General features: G+C 43.6%; 1 protein-coding gene and 1 long non-coding RNA gene across 21 annotated transcripts in view; one reads left to right on the forward strand and one right to left on the reverse strand.

Moving 5' to 3' along the window:
- Window positions 1-23,246, reverse strand: part of adgrl3.1 (adhesion G protein-coupled receptor L3.1) — a 149,442-nt gene that overhangs the window by 83,544 nt on the left and 42,652 nt on the right. For all 20 annotated transcript variants that reach the window (XM_061771351.1, XM_061771367.1, XM_061771364.1 and 17 more), the window contains exon 4: window positions 16,417-16,630. In XM_061771351.1, the coding sequence (XP_061627335.1) occupies window positions 16,417-16,630 (214 nt within the window). The remainder of the gene's footprint in view (window positions 1-16,416; window positions 16,631-23,246) is intronic.
- Window positions 116-6,708, forward strand: LOC133477063 (uncharacterized). The gene is made up of 3 exons (XR_009788217.1): window positions 116-382; window positions 1,733-1,836; window positions 5,621-6,708. It is a non-coding gene; the product is annotated as an uncharacterized LOC133477063 (long non-coding RNA).

Consider the following 23,246-nt stretch of genomic DNA (forward strand, 5'->3'; position numbering starts at 1 on the left):
ATATATGTGAACAAACATACACAGACCTTGATATGGCGTAAACTCCAATATATTACGAGCGATACACCACAATACAACGCGCGCACTGCATCAAAAGACCTTTTAGACTGACCCGAGTGCAGCCAAAATGGTCTTGCTGAGAGTAGGTGAGTGCAAGAATAAACATTCAGGCGGCTCTCAAGGACACTTCTGTTGCTGTGTGAGTGCACGTGTTGCGCAACCCTTTAGCGTGTGTTCAGAAGGACATTTTGGAAAGTCCACAAAAGGAAAACGCTAGGACGAGCACTTTTTATCGGGAACGCTAACTTTTATGGCTTTGAGAGCATTTTGACACACACTCCAGATAATGAATTTCAATTATCTCTCCTCTGACACGAAAAAAGTAAGTATGTCTCTCTCTTGTTAACACGGGTTTCAAAAGGCAGAGCACACTTTGTGTATTTACACGTCCACACAGTCACGCATGCTTGTTGGATCACTGTTGAAACAACATTTTGAAAGGGCAAATATGACCTTTTAAATGCAAATGTTTGCATTAAAAAAGCTATTTGTCACAAGCAGCAATGATTTGTGGGTTGCTTAGATTTTGGTCACAAACGCATATATCTCAATGGAAACTCCTGGTCTTAAAAATAATTAGTCACACTATCTGAAAGAAAAATGTGCCGACTTGGGACACATGAGAAAGAAGACCTATTTTAAGGCAGATGAGGAGTTATTTCTTTCCTCTAGTGCATATTTTCTTTCAATTAGTACTACTGTTCCCTTCCTCAGTCTTTCCCTCTGTGCACCTGTCAAACAGGCGACATTTACATTAAAAACATTCCGATTTCTCCCATTGAGATATTTTTTTAATGAGCCTGTCAAACCCGCCTCAAGTCTCTTCTGCTGCAGTGTCACCGTGTCATTTGCATATCATGAAATATGCATGAAAACTAATTTAATTTGGACTTGACTATTCACGTGGAGCACGCTGAACTGTGAGAAATCCTGCAGGATCTGGTTTGCGTGCGCTGCTGACCGCCGCATCTCAGCACTCCAACAGGTGGAAAAGTCGATTTGTTGCCATGTCTGTCATATTCTAATAACAACAGCCCGCAGCCCTCACGCCGCTCACCCTCCCGTCTTTTGTCTCGCATCTCTGCTTTTTAATTTCTTGCCCCGGTGCCTTCATCATCGGTCACCTGTCACCAGCGCAAGTTGCAGACTGCGCGTGTGTAAATGTGTATGTGTACGCCGGCGTTGCGGGGTGGCTCAGCGTTCGTTGCTGAGAGCAGCTACCGATTGGACTCGGGAAAAAAAAAAAGTGTCTTGTTTAACGACCTGCTAGCTGAACAAATGCTCCTCTAGTTAAGATGGCGGCGATCGCATCAAGCTGTTGAGCCTGTTCTCACCACTTTGGTGGCCATTTATACCAAATGGAATGTGCTGAATTTAGCAGAATGCTGACATACTGTATTGCTGTTTATATCCATCCATCCATTGGCTATAATTACAATTTAAAGAGACCGATCCCGCCATATAAACATATTTGCCAGACCGCACAGCAGAGCAGATGGCATCTGTAAAGCTTACGGTGTATGTTGAAGAGAAGGTGCTGATGTATGCAGCACAAAGCATTTGAGAGCAAAAGCATTTCATATCAAAATACACATTTGGCCTGCTTTCAGTTGTTTAACTTCATGCTAGCAAAATTTGGAAAGAAAATGCCTTTTTTTTTTTTCCCCCTCAGAATGCAATCACAAGTGAGCTGCCTTCAAGAAGCAACATTGCAGAAGGAATAGAAGATGCAAATATCTTTGAAGAGAGCAAAAAGGCAGACGATTTGGAGTGCAAGTGAGCATGTTTGTTTCTGCTTCTTGACAGCTAAGGTCCTCGAACTTTCCCGGCTGAGTCACAAAAACACGGAAGGTTTTCGACTGCTATTTTAATTAGAAGGTCTCGAGCAAAGATTTGACATCATCTTTCCTGCTTGCTCCATCACTTCCTCGGCTATCACTCCTTCCTTCTCTATTTTTGTCTGCACCATCTTTCTTCATCTCTCTCATCTCCACATGCTGTCTAAGCCAAGATCATAAACCAATTTCTATCGCTGCCATTGCCTTTATCCTTCCTGCCAGAGAATTATTCTTCTCCCTCCCCTCATCTGTGTCTCTCATTCCATCTGTCTGTTGATCAGTCTTCAAGCCACTTTTCAGCAGAGATATGTTTGCTAGACTTCCTATTCCCCCCGCTCCTTCCTGCCCCTCAGTGTGTCCTCCTTAATATCTTTTGCGTTCCAAACCTCCCCCGGAGCATCGCATCATCTACATCCCCTCGCCCCCTCGTTGCCGCCATCTTTCGTCAAGCTTGTGCTGACGTCACAGTTCAGTCTGAGTCATATCCAAATCCCCCTCCCTTATGTCCGCTGCACCTCCCCCCCCCCCCTTTATCTCCTGATGTGTTCACCCAGCAAAAATTCATGAGTCGCGTCTTGCCCTTGTGATGAATTTTGTGTGCACGCGTGTATCCGCCTTCCTTCAACATTCTTTCAACAGTAGAAATGGCTCTATCTGTTTCTCCCGTGCTTTGCCTAGTGTTGGCAGAAAAGCTCCCCGCTTTCTTTTTTTTTTTTTTAATTAGCATGACCACATCAAAACAAGGCAGTGGCCTGGATACAGCCTTGCCTGCTGGCTTTCTTCCCTGCGACACACACACAAAACAAACGAGCAACAAAGCTGAGCTGCGGCAGACAGGCGAAGACGTAGCTGCGCTTCTGCAACGGGTGCGGCTGTAGTTATCGTCTGTGATGTTTTTCACTTTGTTTGGCAGGCGTCCCGTCACTCCGTCCCTGCCTCGCTTCCTCACGTGAACAGAACTGACTAATGATTTGATGAGGCTGACGGAGCCGCTGATGGAGCTGTGCGCGCGTGTGAGTGTGCAAGTGTGCCCATGTTTGATGAATGTGTGTGTGTGTGTGTGTGTGTGTGGTGAGGCGGGAGCAGATTCAAAATGGAATAAATATTTGTGAGTGCGTGTGCATGTGTGTGTGTGTGTGTGTTGGTGTCAGCTTGCAAGTGCGTGCTGGAGTGCAGATGTGTTGAAGAACTATATAATTACAGCGTAAGTGAGCGCTGGGAGCTAATCTTCATGACTTGAAAGAGGTGTCTGAGAGTGAGTGACGCACAAAGTCTCTGGAATCAACATTTAAATAGAACACGGTATGGACATGCTAAACACATAATGTGGATGCAAGCCATTATGTGCTATCTTTTGCTTCTTTTCCACTCCAAAGTATCGGCTCAACTCTGCTACTACTGCGGGCAGCTGGGAAAACCGCCCCATATTGAACGCATCAGTAGGAACGAGACACGCTAACAAACAACAGCCATGGAGAAGAACAAAGGTCTCCTGTATTTACTGGCTGCCGGCCATGATTAGGAGCACATTTTATTCGCAAGGAGGCTGAGGGCAGGAAAAAAAACGCGGACCGCTGCAGCAAAGCGGAGACAGTGGAGTATAATACTGCAGAGATTATAAGAGACTTCGGCCTGGCCCATTTTGTATCGTAACCCAAAATCCATCCATCCATCCATTTTCTGAACCGATTCTCCTCAAAAGGGTCGTGGGCGTGCTGGAGCCTATCCCAGCTATCATCGGGCAGGAGGCGGGGTACACCCTCAACTGGTTGTCAGCCAATCGCGGGGCACATACAAACAAACAACCATCCGCACTCACATTCACACCTACGGGCAATTTAGAGTCTTCAATGAACCTACCCTGCATGTTTTGGGGATGTGGGAGGAAACCGGAGTACCCGGAGAAAGCCCACGCAGGCACGGGGAGAACGTGCAAACTCCACACAGGATTGAACCCAGGTCCTCAGAACTGCGAGGCAGACGCTCTAACCAGTAGGCTACCGTGCCGCTGAAACCCAAAAACCTGTGTCGCCTTTGAAACGCAGAACTGTGACTCCCAATAGAGACGATGCCATTATAAAATATATTTTTAATCAACTGTCACTTAATCTTTACATCAGGGACATGGCAGGAAAACAAGAACACACAGATTTGCCCATTCTCTGATCTTTGCAGAAGAGGCACTCGATAGTTGCCTTTTATATTGAGCAGGGCAACACTGATGTGATGTATTGCAATCAGAGATTGTTAGGAGGGAGACTCGTGAAACACGTCGACAGCCATTACTTGCTTCCCTCCGCTGGTGAAATTACCCAGAGCTTTATGTCCTAATGTTTTATGCACGTTGTATCTGTGCAGTTTGTGTCGTTACTGCCGTTTATACGGTACCATTAAAGCGGAATTATGTAGCAACTGTACCCTCAAATAACATTTTGAATTAGGAAGAATAGTGTTTGACTTCATAACCAGCGAAAATGATCCTGAGCATCCTGCAGACGCGGCCGGTGCTGATGTGAAAATCTAGCTACCTTTTGTTGTTGAATCATATAGCGCAACATAATTTGCATTCGAAATGCAGGCAGGCAATAAAGGGCCAAACTTGCTTATTCCAACAGCACAACAACAAAACAAGCTGCATGTTAGCGAAAAGCATGAGGAAAAATCATTTTTCAGTATTCGCCAAACAGAGACAAAATACTGCGAAGCTTTTGAGGAATTGCAGCGTGCTACCTACATTTTCCTCAAACCATCTTCCCAGTAGGTTTCATATATACGTCTAATATATACACAACCAGAAACTATTGTTATTATCATTATTACTATTATTATTATTATAGGGGGCGGTTAGCAAAATTTCAATAAGGCGGTAATAAGCAAAATATACGTGAAGAAATAGAATGGACTTTAGTTTTTGGAAAAACGGACTAAATAATAAACATTGTGAGTGAACTGTTCTCTACGTGAAGCAACCATTTGAAGAAATATAAACCTCCTTTCTGTCCTGCGTGCTGTTCACAACAGCTGCGGTAACCATATTGACTCTTTATTCTGCCACATAATTTCACTGCTTTCGACTTGATTTTATCAGTCGCCCTTACAAAGACAGATACACACAGTTGCAACTATCCGCCACAAAACTGCAGTAAACGCACTATTGACATCATTCTTTTGTGAAGCCTTAAACCATCTCCCAAGGTTAAAATCAAAGATAGACTGTGACACATTCTGAAAACAAATTGAGTCACAATCCTCACACTGGGAGACATTAAAGTGTGAGCACAGAGCAGTTGGAAAAACATAAAACAGAGTGCAGTTGGTGAAAAATAACAAACGGAAGGGGGCAATGTGATTATCCTCAGGATCCTCGGGCCCTTTGGGACTCCAGGAAAGTCGTTTGACAGCAGACAGGATATTTACTGTATGTTGCCGCGGAATAGAAATGCAGTTAGGCTGACCGTACCCTGGCTCTCTCACACCCGTAGAGTGCATACCTCCAACGCTATTACCCTTGTTTCTGCTTTATTACCTCCCTGATGCGGTGTTGTGTTGTTTTTGAAATGGACAAATGGAGTGCTGCATGTCGAACAGGAGCAAAAGAAAGAAACAAAAAAAACTGAACTGCGGAGGAAGCACTGTAGGTTTTGTGATTGGCAGAGGTAAGACAAGGAGACTGTGTGTGTGTGTGTGTGTGTGTGTGTGCGTGTGCGTGCATATATGTCTAGGAGGTGCTACAGCGACGTGTCACATCCTGTGCCAGCACCACCAAGCTGCACTTATGAAGAAATGACAGATCTCTCACATTCAGAAACACCAAGACACTCCCAGAATGCATTTCTGTCAGCTTTGGAACAGCCTGTCAGACAAGCCACAGGTAAAATATTGTTTCATTTCCCCCCCAATGGGAAACAGCTTTGAAATGTGTTCCATTATTAATGTTTGGCTGGAGGATGCCACTCTCTCCCCAATCCTCCCTCCTCCCATTCTTGACACGCAACATGCGATGCCTTATCGACTGGAGTTGCAACTGCTTGGTGTAAATCATGAGACATTTCTGCTTTCTGCATAAAGCCCGTAAACGCTGGGAAGAAACGTATGGACAAAGTTATTCTGGTGTCAGTATCTAATTGAATTTGTGGAGATGTGAAGTGATGCACTCTAATTACTGTAATTTGTCAGCAATCTCTAACAGATTGTTTTTCCAATGGCGTAACTAATACGGGGTTGGGAAATGCTTAACAGGTGGGCATATAGCCAAGTATAGTTTTCCGAGCTCAGCCGTCCTCCTCCCGGCCTCCTCCACTGGTAACCGTGGCAACCGCCTCCTGCTCTGATCCCAGGGCATACATAGTTTTCCTTCCCCTTCCACTAGCTCCACTGACGTCGCTGTGCTTCTCCTCACATCAGTGTGTCTCTGCAAAAACTCTTTTTCTCCACTCTTTAATCCGAGACCACCTGCCTGCACAGACTCTAAATCCCCTTCAAGGCTCAAATACAGCTAAGGTGTCAGACGGCGAGGCTGCTCTCTACAAGGCAAGTAGAACACCAGTGCGAGTCAGTCTGGCGTCTTGTGGGATTTTTGTCAACCTGATGCACGAATGCGCATTTGCAATCTTGCGTCCCGACCTGATTTTTGCAGGTCACGCAAGCGTCGAAGCCGGTGTCTCTGACTCAACCCGAATGTGTCGGACTGTCAATAAAGTACATTTGCAGCTAACATTTGCCAACGCCGTACTAATTCTTGGTGATCCCTCTTGCCATAAGGCTGCAAGTTTGACCCCATACACCATCTGGAGCTCATACTGTACAGTTACCCATCTGAAACTGCATCTAAAATGCCACAAGTAACACATTTGCTCATTTAAAGAACGATCGAGAAAATTACTGAACGTTTTACATCATAATATGCAGACTGTTCAGTATTGCGGAAACTGAAAAAAAAAGTAAAAATGTGCTTGTTTGCAGTGTGCTACTTGCATAATCCTAAAACAATCCTTCAATTAGGTCTTTTTATATTCTGTACTGTAAACTTACATAAACATGAATTGAAAGCATGGTAATAATTTGTGTTATTTGATGGGAAGGTGGAGTTGCTCCTTATCAGCACAATTTCGCCTAAAAGGCAAAAACACATCATTAAATATATTGCAGCATACAGTAATACAATACAGACACTGTGACACACGGAGATGTGCGTTTGTGTGCTATCATGTCGGCATTGTATAATACCGTAAGGGCTCTAACGACCGTAGTGAGCAATTGGCGACAGTCATTTTGTGCGAGCATGGTGGCGATATATACAGTACACACGTGTGTACTGTATATATTGTAATTACGACATTTCCAAATATGACCTGATTTGGTGGCACGCATAATAAGACATCAGACTAGACAATGGAGGCCAATGAAGGCATAGAGTCAGAGATACTGTTTATACTGTAGATAATATTAATAATAACAGTAGTAAGCAAGACACATACGTAGTTGCCAAAGCTTCAACTGCAGCATCATTAATCATGCTTAGAGTCAGAATGCTAAAAAAAAATCAAATAAGAACACGTAAGAGGTTTTATACGTTCTCCCGCCGAGATGGATTGGAGGCGAATGGAGAAGACAGATGAAGCGCACGCACATCAAAAAGAAAGTGCCAGACAGGAAGGCCGCATAGTCCGCTACTCACATACCGGATACGGCGCTGGCAGCCCGCAGCACGTGGCTCACACCATATCACTCGCTTTGATTCATGCGCTTTTGCCAAAATTCAGAGCGGCAAACGCAAGTAGACCAAATGATGCGCGGCCTCCTATTCTCCACGCACAAAGTCTTTTGGCCACGCATGTGTAACAAAGCAAGCGCATCCACTGCTGCTGTGTGCACAGATTGCGTACGCATGTGCGCTTTGGTTTTAAAGTGGCCTGTACCACTTAATATTGGGCTTTGCTGCGGGGTCATGTGGGACATTGGCCTGGCACATTTGGTAAAGATAAGGTCGAGGCTAAATACAGGCGGCGTGCTACACCCGTAATAAGATGCTGCACTTCAACCTCAAACTTATGCCGCCCAGAGAGAGAGAGAGAGAGAGAGAGAGAGAGAGAGAGAGAGAGAGAGAGAAAGAGAGAGCAGTAAAAGGCTATTGAAATTCAAACCGAATGTGACAGTGGGAGTAAAACATAATGTTTTATTTTCAGGGACAAAATGACTATATTTTTCCACTCTAACTTCCAATTAAAACACAACTTCTAATGGGTATGAATCAAAATTATGTGTGTAAATCAGTTCTAGTCTACTACAAGTTCTTGTTTTTGCAAGCGATCATTTGAAATAGTTGTCTGACAGCAGCATGATGGCGTTTGTTTCAAAGAAGAGCACGGAGAACGAAAACAACACCGATTCTTTCCCTTTCTGCTGTAATCAATACCATGCGACAGACAACACATGCTTAAAATAATAATACAATCATGTGAAAATGTGGATGTCAGCCTTCCTGTCACACAAAAGACAAAAGCACACTTTCTGCGTTTGTAGTCATGCTGGAGGTTCTCCCTTGGAGAACGTTGAATTATTTACCTGCACAATATTGAACACGTTCAAGAAAAGCAGTTCTCTAAACATTAACATGTCTTATTTATGTTAGGCTGAAGTATAAAACAAAGAAGAATGCGGAAGACATTTTGTCGTGTGTACACTTTGAATCTGCACCTGTTTATGAAGGATGAATGTAGAATCTGATGCAGCCTATTCTGCTCGGTAGGATTTCATAACATATGTAATGAACTGTAATGACTGCACAAAGGAAAAATTAAAAAGTTACATTTCCTCGTCGATTCATTTAACTGAAAGTAATGTCTTCACCCAAAATACTCGAAAGTGCTTTTAGTTTTATCCCTCCCCCAATTTATTTGAAGCAATACACGTTCTTTACAGTGCACATTAATTTTGGGGGCTTCCCAGTGCAAGTTCCAAATTTGCCCTTCATGGGAGGAATAAAGAATTTCTTTATCTTGATGTACAGTTTGTAGTGCATGTCCGCCACGATTGTGAATAGACCTCATTTTGCAGTCAAGGCAGGGAAGCAAGTACCGCAACAGAGAATTCTCTTTTCCTTTCATTTAACAGTTGTTTTTTATATCTAATACAGAATACTAACTCAATTGCAAAATGAACGAGTATAGAAATGCACTTCTTCCTGTTTTTGTGAGCTGAAATGTGCAAAATCTTTCTTGGCCTTTTGGGGCAGTTTCGATTCAGAATGAAGAACCTTGTTTAGTAACAATAACATTGATATAAAGTAAAGCTCTCAAACTCAAGGCACTGGGGCCCGATTTGGCCCGCCACATCATTTTATATGGCCCGAGAAAGCAAATCATATGCGTCAACTTCATGTTTCTTGCTTAAATGCTCATATTGCAAATCGTCTCCACTTTTAATAACATTGAGATGTTGCAAGCATTTTTTGTTACAAATCCTCCTTTTAAAATAGTTTGAATAATAGTTGCGCAAAAAAATTTTCGTGCCGTCTGATTCCTAATTACTAGTTTTCCGTTGACTTGTTGTCTACGTGTAATTATATGAGGTGATCCTAAATTTACAATATATTGGTTGAAAGTCACAATGGCCCTCCAAGGGAAACCATAACTACGAGTATTTTTTTTGTAAGACATAAGAGTAGTTTTCATCGCATTCGTTTTGACCACATATACAAATAAATACCAATTGATTATTGCATCGGCAGTGTGTCCAACTTGTCAAAGTTTGCTGGAGTGCTGAGGGATTGCTCGATGCAGAAGAGTGGACAAACAGATGTGGTGAGGCGGGAGGAAGAAAGCGAGGCGGGGTCGGCAAGGTGACAGAAGGTGGGCGAGGCGACGCGGGGCCGGCGAGAGAACGTCTCTTTGATGTCCGCCAGCAATTTTCAAACTCGAGAGCTGTGAGGGAGGAAGCCGAGCGGCGGGCGTGCGTATGACTTTGCGTCGGCCATCGCGTCCACACTTTGCGCCTCGAGTGGCTCGTCTTGAGAGAGCGCGAGCGTGCTGAAAGGTGGCCGTGGAGCACTCGAGTATCGCTGAGGGACAAGTGGCGCATTGTGAAGCGGATCCCGAGAAGCCATCAGGCTAGTTTTATGTCAACACAACAGCATCGCTTGAAGGCGGCGTAGCACTTTCCTATAGTGCACCACTGAACTGGAGCAAAAAGTCACACGCCTTCATGCAACTCCCCGCGGAGATACTTACATGTGCACCCAACCCAACAACCGTCATGACTTCCTTGAAACACACTGGGATCCCGAATTGTAAGAAGTAAACCAAGTGCAGTGGAGGGAATTGAAAAGCAACAAGAAGAACAGCAGGAAAATCCTCAGCAGCCATTTTGAACGGGTTGCATCAAAAAGTGTTGCCGCTATTGCGCTTTCAAACAGATTAGGCGTAACTTTCATGGCCGCCGCTTTGTTTCAACCTTCAACCCAGCATTTCCCAACAGGGAGATAATCTGGGAAACGCTGCGATATCGGGTCCTCTCCGGGTTGCCTGAGAAGCCTTGCGAGACCCTCTGGAGATATGAGGCTTTGATATCAAGACCAATTATGCGCTACTGGCGCCCGCACACACACACAACAAACGCACACACGTACGCGCTTTGGCCTTGGCGAGCTGGAGGAGGAAACAAAGCGAGGATGTGATAGCGAGGAAACGCCGGGCAGGCGGAACACGCTCTGATTTTATCGTACGGCCGAGTTGAATTCCAGCGACGATGCAAACGTACAACGAGACTAAATGAGGAATAAAAGCAATCGTTCAGTAATCTTGTCTTCGTCTGCTTGTTTGTCGTCAATGATATTAGATAACGATTGTCAGCAAGTTACTCGGAACCAGCTTCTCATCAATGGTCGTCATCCATTATCAATTGGAGTAGCAAAACGCGAGTATAAAAACAGAAAGGGTAAGCATACAAATAAAATTGGGCTTAAATTGAAACTATGAAATTATACAATAGAATTCCAAAAATCCAAAGATTCATATTGACTTTATTCATTCTGTCCAACCCCAAGCAGCTTTTTGAGTACGGCATGCTGGTTTTCCATTTTGTCTTGCAATAATTCATATTTATAATTTGAATATAACTGCAACGCAATTGTATTACTTATTAGAGAATTATTAGTACATAGTGAAAAACAAAACGTATTCAGCCATAGCAACTTGTTGAATCATGCGGTGAGCACGTCTGCCTCACTGTCAAGAGGTTCTGGATTTGAATCCCTCCCGTGTGGGGGTGACAAATTCTGCGCACGCTCGCGTGGCTTTTCTCCCACGTTCCCAAAACGGGCGTTACGTAATATGTTCATTGAATAATCTAAATTGCCCATAGGTGCGAATGTGAGAGTGAACGCTTGTCTGTTTTTTTGTTTTTTTTTGGTGCCATCCGTGACAGGCTGGCAACCTCTCGCCCAAAGTCAGACGCTCACCTCCGCCCTTGAGCGGAAAACGAATGAATAAATGAATGAGTACTGACATTCTCTTCGCATTGCGTCACCGGGAGCAAATCATTCGTCTGATCTGACCCAGGAAGTGAAGCGCAAGGTCGTAAATAGTTAAAACAGAGCCGCCACACTGATAAAAAGGACTTTTAATTGGTTGCGCATGATTAAAATGAGGTTAAGTGACATAATTCCCCCACTTCTCCTCGAAAATAATAGAAAAACATATGTTACTTGAACACATTTCAATAATGTGCAACCTATGTACATATTGGAATGAAGTACATTCAAAGGACTTTTTTGTCAGTGCATGAGGAAAAATGTGTGATTTCAAATGAAATATAGCACAGAAAAAGGTTTTGTAAGATGATCTTAATAATGATGACTTGGCAACGCTAACATCTGGAGCGTATTAGGGATAAACTTTCTTTTTCTCTTTCGTTTGGGGCTATTTGGAAGTCGTTATCGATGTGGGTGGAAGTGGAACCATCATTAATGCTAACTTTATTTTGTGCATTAAAATGTCTGACTCTTTTTTTGTGAACGTGAGAGTGAATGGTTCTCTGTCACTATTTGTGACTAAATGTGTTTTGTTGTGACTTATTGTGCATTTATTTTCTATTTATGCTAAGCGTTCAGGTAAAATTTAACATACGTTTTTTTCATGTTTGATTTCTTCTTTTGTATTACATCCGACGGCTTGTGTGGTGTTCTAAAAGCCCTATTGTATAAGCTCACTGTAATGTTGATGCATTTAAAGGAAATTAATTGTTTGTCACACACATACAAACGTACACACGCACACAGTACTGTATATGTGCTAAACTGTTGTTCTTGCTCTGAGTCACCTGGAACAGAGGATCCCTTAAGATTAAGTTTGGCCTCTGGCTTTGCTAATTGGAGCTTAATGTCTGCCGTAGCTCCTGGGCAGTGAAAGCTGCTTGTGACACAACATGAATGTGTGTGCGTACGCTATATAAATTATGGCTGGAAAGTGCAGTCGCAAAAGTGTCCACACAAGCTGCATCTGCCGGAGCGAGTGGCGAGAGGAAGGCAGGCCAAAGCGGTGGCCATCAGAACGCTGCCACGTGACAAAGACGGGCGCTTTGATGGAGATGGGGGAGGTGAGAATGAAAGTAGCACAAGTGAAAATAATAGGAGGACAGGACGTGATGGGAGGAAATGAAGTTACTCATGGTGCCATAATGAATTAGTTCTGTCTGGACATCCTCATTTCACACAGCATTGCTTTTTGTTCCGCTATAATGTTCCAGTTACTTCTCATCAAGCCTCTTGAGCTAGATTTGCACTGCGAGTCTTAATGCCCAATTATGATTTAGTGTCGTTATTTGATTTTTTTTTCCTATTGTCTATTTAGATCTACCGTCAAGTGACGCATATCTATTATCACTTTACTTGCGTTTCCTGACCACTGTGCCATTATAGAAACAAAACTGACAACATAGACGTAAAGAAACATTGTATTGTGTCAGACATTGGGCATTGTTTAGTTGGCAGATGTTTGAATGTAGATAATTTCAGCATTACCAACACGTCTCTCATTAGTCAATATTTTTCCTGATTGAATGGCAACCTCTGTGTTTTCAAAGTAGTTTTCATTTACCACTGTTGTGCTGTTTGGATAGATGTCTGCATCTGATATTCTAATGTCATCGATCAGCGTGTTTTGATGACATCTAGTTTACAATTACGATATATTCAATTTGTCCGATTACACTGCGGAAACACTGGCAGATATACTGTAATATTCGTATGGAATTTTCATCCACACTTGATCAAGCTCATATATTTCCACGAGTCCGCAGGAAATCATTTAATCATTTTCTTTGAAAACATGTATATGAAGTACAACACCAATTCCAACGAAGTTGGGACGTTGTGTTAAACATAAATAAAAACAGAATCCAATGATTTGCAAATCATGTTCAACCTATATTTAATTGAATACACTACAAAGACAAGATATTTAATGTTCAAACTGATCAACTTTATTGTTTTTAACAAATAATCATTCACTTAGAATTGTATGGCTGCGACACGTTCCAATAAAACTGGGACAGGGTCATGTTTACCACTGTGTTACATCACCTTTTCTTTTAACAACATTCAATAAACGTTTGGGAACTGAGGACACTAATTGTTGAAGCTTTGTCGGTGGAATTCTTTCCCATTCTTGCTTGATGTACAGCTTCAGCCGTTCAACAGTCCGGGGTCTCCTTTGTCGTATTTTACGCTTCATAATGTGCCACACATTTTCAATGGGAGACAGGTCTGGACTGCAGGCAGGCCAGTCTAGTACCCGCACTCTTTTCTATGAAGCCAGACTGTTGTAACACGTGCAGAATGTGGTTTGGCATTGTCTTACTGAAATAAGCAGGGGCGTCCATGAAAAAGACGTTGCTTGGATGGCAGCATATGTTGCTCCAAAACCTGTATGTACCTTTCAGCATTAATGGTGCCTTCACAGATGTGTAAGTTACCCATGCCATTGGCACTAACACAGCCCCATACCATCACAGATGCTGGCTTTTGAACTTTGCGTCCATAACAGTCCGGATGGTTCTTTCCCTCATTGCCCCAGAGGACACGACGTCCACAATTTCGAAAAACAATTTGAAATGTGGACTCGTCGGACCACAGAACACTTTTCCGCTTTGCATCACTCCATCTTAGATGGCCAATCATGGCACCCACCTGTTCCCAATTAGCCTGTTCACCTGTGGGATGTTCCAAACAGGTGTTTGATGAGCATTCCTCAACTTTCTCAGTGTTTTTTTGCCACCTGTCCCATCAAATTCTAAGTTAATGATTATTTGCTAAAAACAATAAAGTTTATGAGTTTGAACATTAAATATCTTGTCTTTGTAGTGTATTCAATTAAATATAGGTTGAACATGATTTGCAAATCATTGTATTCGGTTTTTATTTATGTTTAACACAACGTCTGAACTTTATTGGAATCGGGGTTGTATTTGCAGCTCAAAGACCACATCGCTGAAGTAGAATGGCGCGCAAGGCCAAACAATAATCCCAATCAGTGGCAGACTGGAAACTCTTTCTCTTCATTTTCCACTTGGAGAGAAAAAGTACAGATAGTTCACCCCTAAAAATGGTAACAAAAAAAGAGAGCCTTGTTCCTTACTGTTCAACTGAAGCCCTGCAAGGCATCGGTCATGTGCAATATTCAAGTGAGCATTCAAATGAAGGAGAAGAAAACTTCAACTCTCACATTAACTCGATCAACACACCAAATGTTCATGTTTTCTTCCTTGGCCAGTGCCAACACACCGCCAAAAACATCCTTGGCAGAGGTAATAACCGAGCGCTCTGCAACTTTAGTTCAACTGCAACAAGTGTAATTACATGGCCCACTGCCAGTTCTTGGAGGATGTGTCGCCAAAAGACTTTTTTATGTTTTGACGCATGCAAGGTGTGAATTGGTTTCAGATTAAAAACAATTGCTTGAGTTCAGGCAAAGATGATGAATTGTTCCGATGAGCATTGCTATTTATGGTCCCGTATGCACCACCGGCATCTACCGGTGACTCATTTATGGACAGCAAAAACAGTGTGGCAAGTACAAAAATTGCAGATCTGCTTGTAAAAAGGGAGGTAATTCCTTTTTAAATGCAGGGCACAATTTACTTCAGCTTCAATATCAGATTGGTCCTTTTTTTCTGCCATTTTAGCAGGTGTGACAGGAGTGTTGCCGTGTTGTGACATTTTTATGTTGTGTGTTTATTGCCTTCAACTTTGGAACAGTTAGTTAGCATGTGGGAAGTGCAGAATTTGACACTGATACTTTAAGAGGATGAATACAAAATGAGCAGTTGACAAAGCGTTCACTTCTTCTGCTCGTATCGGATGGGAATAAGACACCTCTGTCGTTTATTTTTTTATTTAGTGTTACTGTTTTGTCACACATATTTAAGTAAGCCTTTATTTCCACAGAGACATGACTGAAGTTGTCTTACAATTATTTACAAACGCTGGAGTTGAAAAGTTGGGATTTTTTATTTTCTTTTTTTTTACATATTTTGAATAGTCATATAAAAATAAAACATACAGAAAAATAGCTATTCTTTAAGGAATAAATTATATTCACCGCCACAACATTTGGTAAACTTACACAGTCGAAGTTTTAAAAAAATAAAATAAAAAATTGCTGCCTTTACAAAGCTGCTTATGCTCACGAGCATAGAGGAATTGCAAATAAAATCCAGAAAATGAAGGAATAGGTATATTTGTAGTTATCCAGAATTTGATGGTACAGCTCCTGTCATAAAATTGTCCTAGTCAAGTTTTCACTCACTTTCACTGATTTGTTGTAAGTTTTGGAACAAATGAATGGACCGATATGGGTGAACCTTTCATACAAAGATCCAGTGTAGCCCTGGGATGAAAATCTTGTTGGCAGGTGATCAAAATGTTTTGAAAATTGTAAATACTATTCAAAATGTTTTGGGGGGTAAAAAAAAACAAAAAAAAACAGTAACAGATATAAAGGTTTAAACCATATCTTGAACACAGGTATTTTGAAATAAATGATCAAAAATATGTATAATCTATCAAAAGAATCGATGCATTTTGACCTTCCCCCCCCCCCCCCCCCTCCCCCCCACACACACACACAAAACAGGATTTTACAACCCTGGACAAGTGGTGGAAAACATTTTTTTTTTTAAATGTTTTACTTGACTTGTCTTTTTTAGATTTTCTTCTCCTTATTATCAGGTTACCCTTACCCAGTGTCATTATTGTTTCATTGACTGCAGTGACAGACATTGATTTCGTGCTGTGCATACTGTATATACGAGTGTACGTAAATACAAAACATGCGGAACCGAAGCATGCAAATGTGTCTTCAAATGCTAAATGATGCTTGAGCGTCGGCATCTTCATCTGGACCATGTGTATACGCGTGGACTTTTCGAATTTAGCAAAGGGCTGCCGGTGTCTAGTGAAGTTGCTTCCAAACAGAATACCGCGACAGCATACACGCAAGCGTAATTTGGCACAGCCACTGACCTGAGCGACATGATCTTGTAGGCGTCGGGCAAATAGCAGCGAGTGTTCTCCATCTGCGCCGGGTCCGAGTCGCAGATCTTGTCGTCCGTGCGGCCGTAGTTGGCGCTCTCGATCATGATGACGTCCGTGCCCGGGCAGCGGAGTTCGATGGGGTAGGACTCGCAAGACAGCTCCCGGCGCACCACCGCCATGGGGATGGGCGCGCGGCTGGAGGCTGCGACAAACATCAGGAGTCACTTTCACGACGTTCTTTTAGCAAACAAGGTCACGTTCCGCCACACTTTTCCGATGGAGGCTGATTATCCATTTGAGAAATAACAATAATAACAAGAATAAAAACGATTGTTGACATCCTTTTAATTTACTGGCAATTACACGGATTTACAGAAGATTATTCAAAGTTGCTGATGCCTAATTATGCTTTCTGGCTTCAAATTCAATGCAAACGTCGACTTTCTCAGTACTTAAATAGGAAACATGTCACCGATCCCAGTGAGAGTGAAAATGAGTGATCTGCCCCAGATCTTCTTTGGCTGCTGGTTTTCACTCCCTTGATTTTGAAATGAGGTGATCTGATGATGCCCCCTCAGCTGGCGAAACAACTGCCAGACTCTTTAAAAAAAATAATAATAATAAAAAAAGAAGACGAGAGAAGCAGTGGTTTGCTGCTGATGTGGTCTGTCTGGATTTTGGTTGACCTGGATTTAATGTCGTTTTTTGCCAAGGGGGGAAAAGCATTGTCTGGACCTCCACTAAAGAGAATTTGCTAGGCTAAGTAATTGACTAGACATATGCTCGACATAGTCAAACTTAACGTCAAAGTACTGGGCAGCATATTTTTGTTTCTGCTGTGTATGTGATGTTGGATGAACTCTAAACTGATAATGCTCAAATCCCTCCTCACCCCCCATATCTTAACCTACAGTAATACTCTTACACCCGTTTAATTATGCGGCAAACATATCACGCCTGATGCTGATGACGTGTGCCTGAATGTTCCAAGGGGGATTTTGCTTGTTGTGGAATAACTTGAATGTTGTTATTCACTATCAATTAAGTGCAAAGATCCCTGTGAGCACCTGCTATCATCCCTTGATAGATGAGGCTGTTGCTGAGGTCCTCTCTTTTATCCATGTTACCAATGAGCCTGGACCAGCTGTGCCGTCCATTTGAAATATGGATCCCTGTGTGGTGATAAATACACTAATCAACCAGGCCTGCAGCTGTATCCGAAAGTTTGCCTTTAAAGGAGGAAAAATGCTTAGTTTCAAACCATATGCTAGCAAATCTCACAATACCTGATTTGGGGTGTGGGCTTGACTTTGGATTTTTGACACATATTTGAGACATGGACCACCATCACGTGAGACGTTGATGTAACTTTAGATTTGTATATAATTGTGCTCTCATCCACCAGCATATTTTAATACATGAGAACAATATGTACATATTCATATGTTCATCATGGTGATCCACACCGCACATTCCTTGCTATTTTTAGGATGCATGTCAAATGTGATCAAAGTGTCTGGTTTGGTTGCATAACATCTCTTTTGTTGTTGTTATTGTTGATGGTGGTGGTGTTGAATACAGTCTTCCACAAAGCCATTAACACCCTGCCCACCATGCAAAAAAACAAAAAACAAAAAAACAAACAAAGACAACATCCCTGAAAAGGGAGGTTCAGCAGCAACTTTCTCACTTTGCCCCTTTTTCTGGTAACCATAGCAACCTTGTCATCCCGGCTCTACCATTGGTTGGACGAGCATCAGGGTTACACAGATGCAGCGAAGAATCTGAATGAGCTCAATGACACGCTGCCCGGGCTCGAGTTAATGCTGCCCTTCACCACACGCACGCACACACATGCACACACACACAAATACACACACACACGCACGCACACACAACAAGATACACAAATGATGACATGTAGAAACATAAATTCACGGCGTGCGTTGCGCCAATATCAGCGCAGCTCTGGAGGGCACTGCATTGATAATGGCATAAGATGGCTTAGAGATAAGACTGATATATAAATGACATTTACTGAAAAGGTCCTCTCTAATGAACACGCACATGCACACACACACACACACACGCACACGCACGCAGGCAGGCCCAGAGGCGATCATTCAACCTTCAGCACAACTTCTGAAGAAATGTGTGTCTTTTGTGTTTGTGTGTGAGAGCGGCATAGTGGGCCAGTGGGTCATTAGTGCGTTAACGTGTGTTTCCTTGAATGAATTTATCATGTCTTGGTGAGCATGAATGTCACTTTTGAAGAGAGGGGTTAATTGAAGCGTGCCGGGATCAATACGTGATGTATTGTGACGCTGCCGTCTGGACTTTCTTTGTCTTGGATGTCGAACGGTGTTTTGCCTCGCGGGGTCTCCACAGGGCACAAAGGCCGCAAAATGACACCACAAACGTTTAATCCAAATAATAGCTCTTGCAATTCATCCCAATTGACTGCTGGACATGCTGTCCTGTTTTTTTTTTTTTCTTAGCAGCCTCACCTATAAAACTACTCGATGTTTAACACGCCTCTCAAAGACTCGCTTTTATCGCATATTTCTGTCAGTCGCGCAGACCGCCTCCATGCAGGAGATTTGCTCCTGGCTAATATTTAGCCACGTGTCTGAGCACACATGCGCCAAGGTGTGAGTGCATGTTAATGCGTCTGTGCCGGTGTAAGCGGTGACACGAACTTGGCAGCCATGGACGGCGTGGACAATCTTATTTGGAAGCTCTCATCGCCTCGGGGGACTGAAACAAAAGGATATCGATTTCTACATTTGGTCCAAGAACAAGAGAGTGGCAGATGAGGTGAAGAGATGGAAAGGAGAAGGCGAAGGTGAGGGAGAGGAGGAGGTAGACTTATAAGGCCTCTCCCTCGCTTGAACCGGCAAAGTGTTTTGGCTGTTGTTAGTGTTTGAACAACGGATGCAAGCACTGCAAAAGATATTTGAAAGGATAAAGCAGGTGTTAGTGTGCGACCGAGTCGAGAGTGAGTCAAGCAATTGCATTGATGTCGTTCTTAGTGGAAACTCTACGTTAGAGGGAGACGGGGGTGTTTTGCACCTCTGCGCCCAGTGGCAGCCGACGACGCTTCTCCGTGTTCAATCTGTGTGTTATAACGAATAGAGGGCAGTCATTAAATGACCACATTTTAGCTGAACCTCTATTGTCAAACGCAAGGTCATCACCAACAAAAACAATCTGGGATTCCACCACAATTTGGGGAAAAATCAAATGATATGTTTGGTTTTGTCTTTGGCTATCGGAAAATTCTCTTATTATGTAAATTTTGTTTTTGTGGTCTTTTGTGATACTCCAAAGTTGGTGTTAATGTCATGGGTGTGTGTTCTGGTTGTTGTCTTCCCCCTGTCTTGAACACACCTGCTCCTGAGAGCATCTTCCCCACCTGTGCCTCCTTTACCCTAATTACCCCATGCATTTAACCTCATGTCTCTTCTTTCTGGTCGCCAGTTCGTTGTACCTTGTTGTCACATTCCAGCATTCCTTGTTTCCACGTCACCGACTCATAGTAAGCCTAGACCCTGTTCTGATTATTGACCTTGCCTTTTTGCCTCACGTTTTTTGTATACTGGTGTCTTTTCGGATTGCCTGCCTGTGTACCGACCTCTGCCCGTTTATTAAACCTCTCTTTTTGAAACTGTCCATTTTAATTGGAGTCGTGCATTTTGGGGTCCTGCCCTTTGTTCCGTTCATGACAGTTAAGGTGTTAAGAGAAGAAATATGAGAGAAGCTAAAAATACTATGCACATGATATAAGCAGACTCAATTCCAGTAATTTATTCAATTTCTGTTTGATATTCTTTGAACACTTGTGAGACATTGTCCTCCTGAAAGCCGTCACCTTATCGTGGTGGAGGGGTTTGTGTGTCCCAATCATCCTAGGAGCTAAGTTGTCTAGGGTTTCACGCCCCTGGTAGGGTTACCCATGGCAAACAGGTCCTAGGTGAGGGAACAGACAAAGCACGGCTAAAAGACCCCTATGATGAAAACTATAAATGGATCTAGGTTTCCCTTGCCCGGACGCGGGTCACTGGGGCCCCCCTCTAGAGCCAGGCCTGGAGGTGGGGCTCGAAAGCAAGCGCCTGGTGGCCGGGCCTGCACCCATGGGGCCCGGCCGGGCACAGCCCGAAAGGGTAACGTGGGTCCCCCTTCCCATGGGCTCACCACCTGACTGTTATTTGTGCCTATGCACCAAACAGCAGTTCAGAGTACCCACCCTTTTTGGAGTCCTTTGAGCGGGTGCTGGAGAGCGCTCCTGCTGGGGACTCCATCGTTCTGCTGGGGGACTTCAATTCTCACGTGGGCAATGACAGTGAGACCTGGAAGGTCGTGATTGGGAGGAACGGCCCCCCGATCGGAACCCGAGCGGTGTTCTGTTATTGGATTTCTGTGCTCATCTGTGAGTTCGGTGAGGCCATGGAGAAAGACTTCCGGATGGCTTTGAGTAAATTCTGGTCCACCATCTGGCATCTCAGGAGGGGGAAGAAGTGCACCATCAACACTGTGTATAGTGGGGTTGGGGTGCTGCTGAACTCGACTCAAGACGTTGTGAGCCGTTGGGGAGAATACTTCGAATACCTCCTCAATTCCACCGACACGCCTTCCCATGAGGAAGCAGAGTCTGCCTTCTCTGAGGCGGGCTTTCCTTTCTCTGGGGTTGAGGTCACCGAGGTGGGTAAAAAGCTCCTCGGTGGCAAGGCCCCTGGGGGTGGATGAGATTCGCCCAGAGTTCCTAAAGGCTCTGGATGTTGTGGGGCTGTCCTGGTTGACACGCCTCTGCAACATCGCATGGACATCGGGGACCGTGCCTCTGGATTGGCAGTCTGGGGTGATACGGGCTGTAAGACCGGAGTCAGAGTTTGGGCCACATATCCGGCAGTAAGTCGGACTCATTTCCGGTGAGGGTTGGACTCCGCCAATGTCACGGATTCTGTTCATAACTTTTATGGACAGAATTTCAAGGCGCAGCCGAGGCGTAGAGGGGGTCCGGTTTGGTGGCCTCGGTATTGCATCTCTGCTTTTTGCAGATGATGTGGTTCTGTTGGCTTCATCAAGCCGTGATCTCCAACTCTCACTGGAGCGGTTCGGAGCTGAGTGTGAAGCGGCTGGGATGAGAATCAGCATCTCCTGAGACTGTGGTCCTCAGTCGGAAAAGGGTGGCGTGCCCTCTCCAGGTCGGGGATGAGATCCTGCCCCAAGTGGAGGAGTTCAAGTATCTTGGGGTCTTGTTCACGAGTGAGGGAAGAATGGAACGGGAGATCAACAGGCGGATCGGTGCAGCGTCTGCCGTGACGCGGACTTTGTATCGATCCATTGCGGTAAAGAAGGAGCTAAACCGAAACGGCACCCCGGTTAGGTGTTCCGGGCACGTTCCACCGGGAGGAGACCCCGGGGATGACCCAGGACACGCTGGAGAGACTACATCCTTTGGCTGGCCTGGGAACGCCTCGGGATCCCCCCGGGAGAGCTGGATGAAGTGGCTGGGGAGAGGGAAGTCTGGACATCCCTGCTAAAGCTACTGCCCCCGCGACCCGAAAAATGGATGGATGGATGGATGGATGGAGACATTATTACAAATAAATTAGATGTATGAAAGAGGTGCAGTGCAAATCACTTCCACATTATAACTTCATGATTACAGTTTATAATGAATGCTTTATTGTGTTTAGGTCTTCGTAGTTTTGCACTTGTTTTTCATACTTGTTTCACAGTCAAGAACATAAAAATGTTACTTCAAACATTGCCTATACAGTGCAAACGTAAATTCTGCTGAGCAACAAAAAAAAACCACAACACGTCAAGGAAGAATGGTCTAATATTTATGGCTCAAACATCAGAGCTGACTGACTAAGAATCAAATCAGATTTCTCTGCTGCTATTCGATTCTCAGACTTCAAAGACTTCCTATTTGCATTGTATGATTGCTTTGATATGCGGTGACAGACTTGCTTTATTTTCTTTCTTTGCCATTCTACCTCAGAGACTGCATCACGGCATTCTCACTCAAGTTTGGCTGGAATTTCATTTTTCTAGTTCTAGTTTCATTTTATTATCAAGGAATGAAAAAAACAGCAGCGAGGTGAACCATCTAACAAGAGCTCGTGTGTTTCGCTGTCATGGACCAGACGATTTATGTGTACTGCAATCTATACAGCTATAAAAGTTATAAAAGAATATTTTGCAGCTGAGATTCAACATATTATAGAAAACCCATCCCCACATTCCCTGCATGTGTGCTTTTATAGAGGCGAGACTTTTTCTCTTCAGTGCTCCCATGTGACTGTAATGTTGCCTCAGTTGAGGCAGGAAAAGTGCAGCAGCTTTTCCTTAGATTATCAAAAAAACTACTCAAATCACATGAATCAGCCACCCCCTAAAAACACCCAGCGTGGCTTTTGGAGGTCACAGCACTAACCCTTTTTGCACATTATAATTTATTTTCAATCAATCCCACATTGACCCTACTGAAGTATTCTCCATCCTCATGCTAACTTCGCAATATCACACCTTCAAGTCCTTGGCTTTGGCCAAAAATTTTGTGATGTGCCCCACACGGACTGTTTCAACTGGCTTTAGAAAACACAACTTGGATTTATGACGTGGCATAGCGATTGTTAAAAATACAAGGTAACGGTTTAAGTTGTATGAAGGTTGTTGTCCCTGTGGACAGCCTTCAGTGTCACGTTTGCACTGTTGTTAGAGTTCAGGGAATAATGACCTTTTGTTGAAGTATGTGGCAAAATATGACAGTTATGACGAGAGATTCAAAACAGCTTTACCGACTTTGG

Source organism: Phyllopteryx taeniolatus, chromosome 4, assembly GCF_024500385.1.
Source record: "Phyllopteryx taeniolatus isolate TA_2022b chromosome 4, UOR_Ptae_1.2, whole genome shotgun sequence".
Taxonomy (NCBI): domain Eukaryota; kingdom Metazoa; phylum Chordata; class Actinopteri; order Syngnathiformes; family Syngnathidae; genus Phyllopteryx; species Phyllopteryx taeniolatus.